The 8,471-nt window shown below is 48.8% G+C and overlaps 1 protein-coding gene across 1 annotated transcript in view; it reads left to right on the top strand.

Moving 5' to 3' along the window:
• The window catches only part of MAPK4 (mitogen-activated protein kinase 4), a 22,802-nt gene extending 21,196 nt beyond the window's left edge, over positions 1-1,606 (top strand). Inside the window, exon 5 of the mRNA XM_009647681.1 lies at positions 919-1,606. Coding sequence (XP_009645976.1) covers positions 919-1,606 — 688 coding nt within the window. The remainder of the gene's footprint in view (positions 1-918) is intronic.
• Positions 1,607-8,471: the final 6,865 nt, after the last annotated feature.

The following is an 8,471-nucleotide window of genomic DNA, read 5'->3' as shown; positions in this document are numbered from 1 at the left end:
AAGCAGCAGAGCAGCTGCTGGAGGTCACCTTGTCACCTTTTTATCTCTTGGCTTTCTTGGTGTGGCACAAGAAGCTGGGACCTAGGCTGTTGGTCCTGTCACCCAGCTGGGGACATCTGCTATAGGGCCATAAATTTTGTAACTCAAGCCGAGTGTTTTAGAGACGGGAAATGATTTTGCCTGTGTGGGGGGGACACCTGAAGAGCATTTCATTGCTGGGACATAGAGCCCAGCACCTGGGGTAACACATTTTTTAAAGGCAGCTCGTTTAGGAGCCAGTAAATTAGATGTCACTTTGAAAACCGTGTCTAAGAATGGGTGTTGTCAGGTAATTGCAATCAAGGGAGTTTGACTGGCTTGAGAAGTTATCACTTAGCAGGGTGACCCTTCAGGGATGCTCTTGGTCTACAACGTCAGAGTAAACTGGTGATGTCCAATCTCAGTGGGGATTTAAGCTCCTCTTACTTTCATGGCCACAAACAAGGAGCACTCATACTCTGGGTGCTCGTCTCTGGGCTGAGGGACAATTTGATTATTAATATTGTTAATGATGTTTTAATCCCAAGATGGGACATGGTTTAGTGGTGGGATGGCATGGTTAGGTTAAAGGTTGGACTCGATGATCTTAAAGGGCTTTTCCAACCAAAGCGATTCTATGATTCTATGATTCTATGATTCTATGATTGGGCCTTGGCAAGGGCAAGCCTCAGGCTCCTGATAAACTATTCATCCCCCCTGCCTTTTTTAACACACAAGAAAAATGTCTCTAATATTAATAAGAACTTGAAAGACCTGTAGGTAAGTGGCATATTAGCAAGAAAAAGGTAAAGATAGGCAGCAGCATGCCTACCTGTTTGAGCACTGCTGTTTCTAACGAAGCCATCATCTGCGTGTCTAATAGCAGCGTGTCTTTCGCAGGTATCACGTAAGCCTCTCCTCTGATTTGGAGTGGAGACATGATAAATACCACGACATGGATGAGGTTCAGCGGGATCCCCGGGCCGGGTCTGAATCCATCGCTGAAGAAGCACAAGTTGATCCACGGAAATACTCGCAAAGCAGCTCGGAGAGGTTCTTGGAGCTATCCCACTCATCCATGGACCGAGTATTTGATGCCGATTGTGGGAAATCATGTGATTACAAAGTGGGGTCACCTTCCTACTTGGACAAATTGCTGTGGAGAGACAATAAGCCCCATCATTACTCAGAGCCCAAGCTAATTTTAGATTTATCCCACTGGAAAAGAGCAACCATAGCACCCACAGCTGAGCTGTCGCTGGAAGAAGAACCATCCAACCTCTTTCTGGAGATTGCTCAGTGGGTGAAGAGCACACAGGTGGGTCTCGAGTGTCCCAGTCCTCTCCCGGAGATTCAGGAACGGAGCCTGCCATCTTCTCCTCACCACCTCCACAAAGAACCCACGGAGGTGAACAGTGAAACAGACCCTGAGTTTGACTTGGACGTCTTCATCTCCAGGGCACTGAAACTTTGCACAAAACCCGAGGATCTTCCAGACAACAAGCTCAATGACATCAACGGGGCCTGCATATCTGAGCACCCCGGTGAGATTGTACAAACAGAGGTGTACCAGAAAGAGCGATGGTGAGGAACTCGCACCCAGGAATCCCCGTTGCTCCTCTCTGATGGTGTGGCCATTGCCCCAGGCTGAGCGGCTTCCGTCTGTCGTTGAGCATCCATTTTTTACACTATACCGAATGCCTTTTTCTGAAAAGGCAAGCACAAACCACATGCCCCTTTTGATGCCTTAGAAATACTTTTAAGGGAATCAAGAGGTGTGAATGAAATACTGAGTTTCTTATACTGCCTTAACACTCTTGCCTTGCAATCTCTGGGACCTGTTTGAAACTTAAATGTACGAGGGAAAGATGACGGTACGTGATAAGTTTACAAACAGAAGTCAAATCAACTTCTTTTTCTTTCTTTTTTCTATAGCATCTTAAAATGACGAGGACAAAAATCAGCGTTTTCATATTATGGTCAGATACCCTCCTGGTTTGATGTGTTCCCAAAATGCCAAACTTTGAGCTCCTCTGAAGCACCCCTGCGAGTACAGGCAGTACGGAGAGAAGCGATGCCAGGCAGTGTCCGTGGTCAGCCGTCAGTCAGCAGAGAATGGAACTGGAGGTAGAGTTTGGCCATCAGACAGAAAATAACTCCTTGAGAATGTTAACGGGGAAGGAATTCGACCTACAAAATACGGGCCACTTGGGATTTTATTTTTTCTGATTGGAAGACAAAATTTTTGCTAAGCGCGTTCTCCTCGGTTGGTTTCTCGCCCATAAATTCTCCCCTCTGTTGTACGGGGTAGATCTGAGCCCTCTGAGTAATTCGGAGGCCCCGTACGATGCATTTCAGTGTAACAACCTGGTGCTGCGAGTCCTGTCTCGCGCAGCTGCCCAGCAGACCAGCAAATTCTGGTGGTAAGGGCTGGACAAGAGTCCAGAGCTAGAAACAGGGTGTCTGACGGCGCGATGCTGCCTGGCACCACCAGCTCCACAGACTCAGCAAGGGCACCCACCTTTGCTAATAAAAAAAGGAATGAAAATACTACTCTTTTACCTTCCGACAAAGATGGTGGTGAAGAAAACAATGGTTCCTGCGGCGTTAGATTCGTAACGGGCCACTTCACTTCCAGCTTCTTTGGAAGGTGCTGGTGTCAGCAGGCAACCGAGCGCGGTTTGTAAATAGACACAAACACAACTGATCTACTGTTAACTTCTCTTTTCATCCCCACTTCTGAGCACCTTAATAATTAATCAGCTAACAAGAGTTTGTATATGGAAGAAATGTTCTATACTTGTATTTAATCAAACTCGGCAGTTTTTTAAATGGAAAACCTGTAAATAGCGACATAAAAGCCAATCTCTGCTTTCCTTGCCATCGTGTCACTGTGCTCTCCAGCACAGTTCTCTCTTTGTAAAAGAGAAACTACTGTACTTAGTAACTCCAAGGTCTGTATTTAACTATTATCCTATATGAATTATTTCTACCCTTTTAACAAGCAATCTACTAAATGTTCTGAGATGTGAGGAGAACTCCTGTGAGACTCGGATGATAACTAATGGCAGCATTTACTGTATTAACCCTGGTTTCTGTTCTTGGTGGGATGAGGTGCAGGTTTAGCTGTGGGAGAGCTTGTGCAAGGCATTGACAAGCCGAAAACCTTGTTCTTATTGCAAAGATCTCTCCTTAGGCTGATTGAGATGCCGTTACTCCAGCTGATTAGCAGCATGCTAATGTGAAAGCTGCCGGCTGCATGGACGGGACGGGGTGGAAATCCTGGGGCAGGGGTGGAGAAAGCATCTGGCAGGCAAAACCATTGGAGAAGGCATCTGGCAGGCAAAGCCATTGGAGAAGGCACCTGGAAGGCAAAGCCATTGGAGTAGGCACCTGGAAGGCAAAGCCATTGGAGAAGGCATCTGGAAGGCAAAGCCATTGGAGAAGGCATCTGGAAGGCAAAGCCATTGGAGTAGGCATCTGGAAGGCAAAGCCATTGGAGAAGGCACCTGGAAGGCAAAGCCATTGAGCTCTGGTCTTTGCTTCGAGTGGTTAGATGTCCCCCCCGGTGGTTTAGAAAGGGGAAACAAGGGAGGAACAGAGGGTTGGTTTCCAGTATGTTGCAGATTATTGATATACCTCAACTAAAGCTCAGCACTTTTACTCGTGGTGGGAGAAATTCAGACGCCGAAGAAGCGGCCGCCCCTGCAGCAGAGCGGATCCGAGTCCGGCCCACGACTCACCGCCCGTGGTCCCGCTCAGCTTCGCCGTGCACCCGGCAGTGGCCAAGAAAGGCTGGGAAATGGGATTGCCGGTGCTCGGGTGTGTGCCCAGAGAGGAGGAGGTGGCAGTCACCACGGTTGTGCCCTGTTGCTCCGTGGTGCCACCCTGGGAGGAGCAGATAACGCCCAGCCCCTGACGGGAGATGCGCAAACGCTGCAGCCGGAGGCATCAACTGCAAATTCAGTGTTTGGGAGCCCATGGAGTTTAAACCTGAAGGATAAGATCAGCAATGCGAGAGCTGACTTTTGAAACTCTCTTCTGACAGATTCAGCAACTATTCGCTACCGTTGGGTTAAACACGGAGAGGCGCTGACATGTGAAATCAGCAGCGATCAAACCACGCCAGCGTTTTCCTCGGCGGACATCAGTCGCCGCGTCCTCTGAAACCAGAAGCCATTTTCCCTGGGTTCTTACATTCGGCCTGAACGTCTTCACCAGAGGCGTACGGGACTATTTATTATGGCCATGAAAGTAACCGGTTTGCTTTTGAATATCATCTTCTAAGGAGGAGTGGGAGCTTGGGGGCCCACAGTTAAAGTCTAATATTAACTTCACAAAAAGCAAACGGAGCTTATTGCCGCTGCTCCGGATTTTCCATCTTGGTTCATGAGCTGTTAGTTAACGTTGTTCCAAAACCTCGGCGTCACGTGCTGGGAAAAGGGGCGGGGGGGGGGCGACGATGACAAGAGGGGTGGCTTGAATTTGTTACCTGAGTGTGCTCAGCCGATCACAAGCCGGATTTATTTCTCATCTGCAACAATAAAATTTAAGGCCTTGAGCCTTCCTTGCTTGGTAGCGTGTGATTATTTTGCTTCTTAGGAGGCTTGAAATGTTTATTCTAGTACTCGTGTTTAGGTTTCTTCTGCGAATGATCACAAACACCCGAATCAGTGCATGCATCGCGTGAGTATTTGCATTCTGGGGTTGTTTGGTGTTGGGTGGCTTTTCACCGAGCTTTGCTTTGGCTGGCGCAGGCCATCTGAGTGCTCAGGGGAGGGAATTTAGACCTTGTCAGCCAACACGGTCGCTTCTGCAAAGTGCTGCTTCTTGCAGGTGTTTGAGGAATAATTTCAGTGCAAGGTTAACCATCGGGTATTTCAATAAATTTGCAGATGTTACTTCTTTGCAAAAGAGAAAAAAGGGAGCGTTGTTGTAGTTCATACTGTAGATGGTGTGACACGGAGGCCACGTGGCACTGGGATGGGTGGGCATCCTGGATTTAGAGACATGCCGGCATGGGTGTGGAGGGACAGAGGGTGCTCGTTGTGATCTCCGGGGCTCAGGAGCGAGCGATGTGGTCCTGTGTGGTGACGTGGGGAAGCACCACCATGACAACGCAGGGGACTTCGCTGACAGAAGCAGAGGGACCGCAGATGTCTCCAAGCTGAGGAGGACCTCACGTTCGGAGGCTGGTGTTCAAGCTGGTGATCAGGTAAGCGCCCTTGTGGGTCCCAGCCATCGTGGCCAGCCTTTTACGTGGTTTTCTTTGAAGAAGAACAGAGGGAGCAGCCCTGAACCTGTGGGAGCTGCTTGCAATGGCCTCCGTGCAAGGGTCTGTCCTTCCCCACCAGCCACAGGCTGGGGACTGGGACTCCATCAGGGAGACGAGGGTGCAGCTGCCTGCTCAGCTGCTCTTAAAAACACCTTTCAATGTCAAAAGGACGCCTCCGATGGTTCAGTTGCTGGCCTGATGGTTGTTCTTCCCCAGTCACAAATACGTGATTATTTTTATTGCAGTTATTTTTAATGGTGTTGGGATTCAGCAGCTGTTAGACCATCGCAGAGCTGCGTTAACCAGAGCTTCAGAGTCATGAAAAAATCAGCTTACTTTTTAAAATACGGTTTTAGGGACATCCTGGGAAGCGTTTCCTACGCAAATCACACCTGGATCCCAGAGTAAAACCACAACACAAGTGTCAATGAATATTACAAGCGGAGCTATCGGAGACTGGGCTGCTAATGATCATTTCTGTCCCTTTTAACCCAAGCCAAACACTTATTGGAGCAATTTCATGCCACCATCTAACATTTTGAAGAGCTTGCGGTGAGAACACTGTATAACCCAGCATGCAGTCGTTTCAGGTCCAAAATGTTCTTTTTATTTCCCCGTTGCTTGTAAGAGGAATTGAAGAGGACAAATATACCATATGGTGTTTGCTCCTGAATAGTTGCCTTTGACATTTTCAAAGGCAGAGTTTGATTCTGCAGTAGTACAATACCCGGGTGAACGTGGGCCTCGCAAAGTGCGCCTTCGCTTGCCGAGACCGTGCTCGCCACGGTATTTTGAACTGCCATCTGGTCGCTGTCAGAGCTGGTTTGTAACAATCCCGTCGCTAAATTCAAAGAGTAGGATTTGATTTCTAAAAAAAAAAAAAAAGGAGAATCTGTCTTAAAAAAGCGACCTTTTCTCATGGGGGCTTGTTCCGTCGGCTCTTGGGTCGCAGCAGAATAGACTGCAACAAAAGGATCTCGAAAGAGTTGCTTTGATTAATCTTGCAGTGAAAATACGGTGGTTTAGGAAGGCTGTATAAATTTTTATTAAGCTTTAGAGAGAATGTTCCCAAGTACATCTTTGACAGGACAGACTGTACCTAAAAATAAAATTAATTCCTACGATATGTCACTGTTGCATGAAGTGTTTGTGTGGACGCACAGATGGTATATTGTTTGAAGTTTAAGCAATATATAATATCCCTCCCACGAAACGGCAGTAGATGTCGGGGAAGGTGCTTCAAGGTGTGATTTGAACTCAGTGCTTCGGTGTCTGCAGGTGAGAACCACTCGGGGCACGGCTGATGACCGCTTCGGGCTTGGGTGCCAGCTCTATCCTCGTCTTCGTGGCAATTCCTACCTAGGTCGTACTGGTGGTGGTGGTCTAAACATCTGGGGCAATTAAACAAAGCTTTGATAGTCCAGGCTGCAGAATGGAGCAGGTATAGAATAATATAGAATATAGAATAACTGGACCTGTTGGAGCGGGGCCAGAGGAGGGCTACTAAAATGCTGCGAGGGCTGGAGCCCCTCTGCTCTGAGGCCAGGCTGGGAGAGTTGGGGGTGTTCAGCCTGGAGAAGAGAAGGCTGCGGGCAGAGCTGAGTGCGGCCGGTCAGGGCTTCAAGGGGGCCCAGAGGAAAGGGGGGGACAAGCTTTTTAGTAGGGCCAGCTGTGACAGGACAAGGGGTGATGGTTTGAAACTAAAACAGGGGAGGTTTAGACTGGATCTAAGGAAGAAATTCTTTGCAGTGAGGGTGGTGAAACCCTGGCAGGGGTTGCCCAGAGAGGGGGTGGAGGCCCCATCCCTGGGAACATTCCAGGCCAGGTTGGACGGGGCTGTGAGCAACCTGATGTGGTTCAAGGTGTCCCTGCTCCTGCAGGGGGGTTGGGCTGGGTGACCTCTGGGGGTCCCTTCCCACCCAAAACATTCTATGGTTCTATGATTCTATGGTCTGTGGGATTGGCTCTGTGATGAGGGAGAGCAGAGGGAAGAACTGTGATTTATTTGGTGATTTGGGGTTTTTTTTTAAAAACAAGCAGTTTCTCATGCCCATGCTTTTCCATCCCTCACTGCCTCTTATGGCAGTTCCTTCCATTACTGCCACCAAAAACCAGCAAGGCACCACTGGGCAATTCTTACAACTGTTTAAAAGGAGCTGGTCTGCGTTTCTTAACTGTATGCAAACCAGTTTGGGTTTTGACTTGACAAATGTGGGTGCAATGCCAACCATGTTCACTTTTTCTTTTTCCCCCCTGCAATTTCTCCTCTGCTGCAGGTTGACATTTCAGTGCAGGAAGGGCAATGCCGGGTTAGCAACCACCCTGGGAATGCCGCAGAGGTGAGCTGTGCAGCTCCGGGATGGAGCAGGCAGTGCCGGGCTGGCTGCTTCTCTGTGGTTATTGCATTAACTATTTTAAAATCCTGGGGCACTTCTGTTAGTCCCGCTGGCACTTTAGGAGGGAGGTGAAGATCAACGGAACATCTTGAACTCAGCCAGGTCCAATTATAAAGGGAGGTTGAGCTCCGGGATGAGTAACCGTCTGGCTGCGAACGGGGCTGGGTGATGGGACAAGGCGGTGCCGTCGTCTTTCCGTGCAGTCGCCCTGCTTTTCTTAGAGCAACAATAGGATGGGTTGATGTCAGATGGATGGGGTAAAATAGGTTTTGGAATGACAATTTAATAAAGAAAAATTCCCTGTAAGAATATATATCCTGCTGGCCACTGTTAACTGCTTCAGTGCCAGCAGGAGTGCCCAGTAAAAAGCCTCTTGTCCTACACAAATTCAGTGCTGCATCTGCCCGTGTGAGAAGGACAGCAAAAAAAACCCCCAAACCCATTGCTGATGGGAGATGGGATGGGGAAGAGAGCACATGAGCATGCAGAGGTGATGAAATTCCCCTGCCGATCAATAATGTGCAGTTAGGGAAGAAAACGGTTTCAGCCCCCAGTGTTTTTGCTGTTCTGCAAGGGGCCTGTGCTCCTGAGCGGCTGGGTGCCGGGAAGCCACCGGTCATCCAGGTAAGTCCTTCTCTAAAATGCTCAACAGCATTGCAGGAGGTGGAAGGTGAGAAGAAACATGCCACGTGCTTGAAGTGGGCTCAGGCAGGCACAGCAGAGCTTCTGTGCGCCTGTGTGCATACGGAAAAGCACGGGTTTCACGTGCCAAATGCCTGGGG

Source organism: Egretta garzetta, unplaced genomic scaffold (assembly GCF_000687185.1).
Source record: "Egretta garzetta isolate BGI_Z169 unplaced genomic scaffold, ASM68718v1 scaffold179, whole genome shotgun sequence".
NCBI lineage: Eukaryota > Metazoa > Chordata > Aves > Pelecaniformes > Ardeidae > Egretta > Egretta garzetta.
Note: the sequence above shows the minus strand (reverse complement) of the source record. Positions and strands in the feature narration are given on the sequence as shown.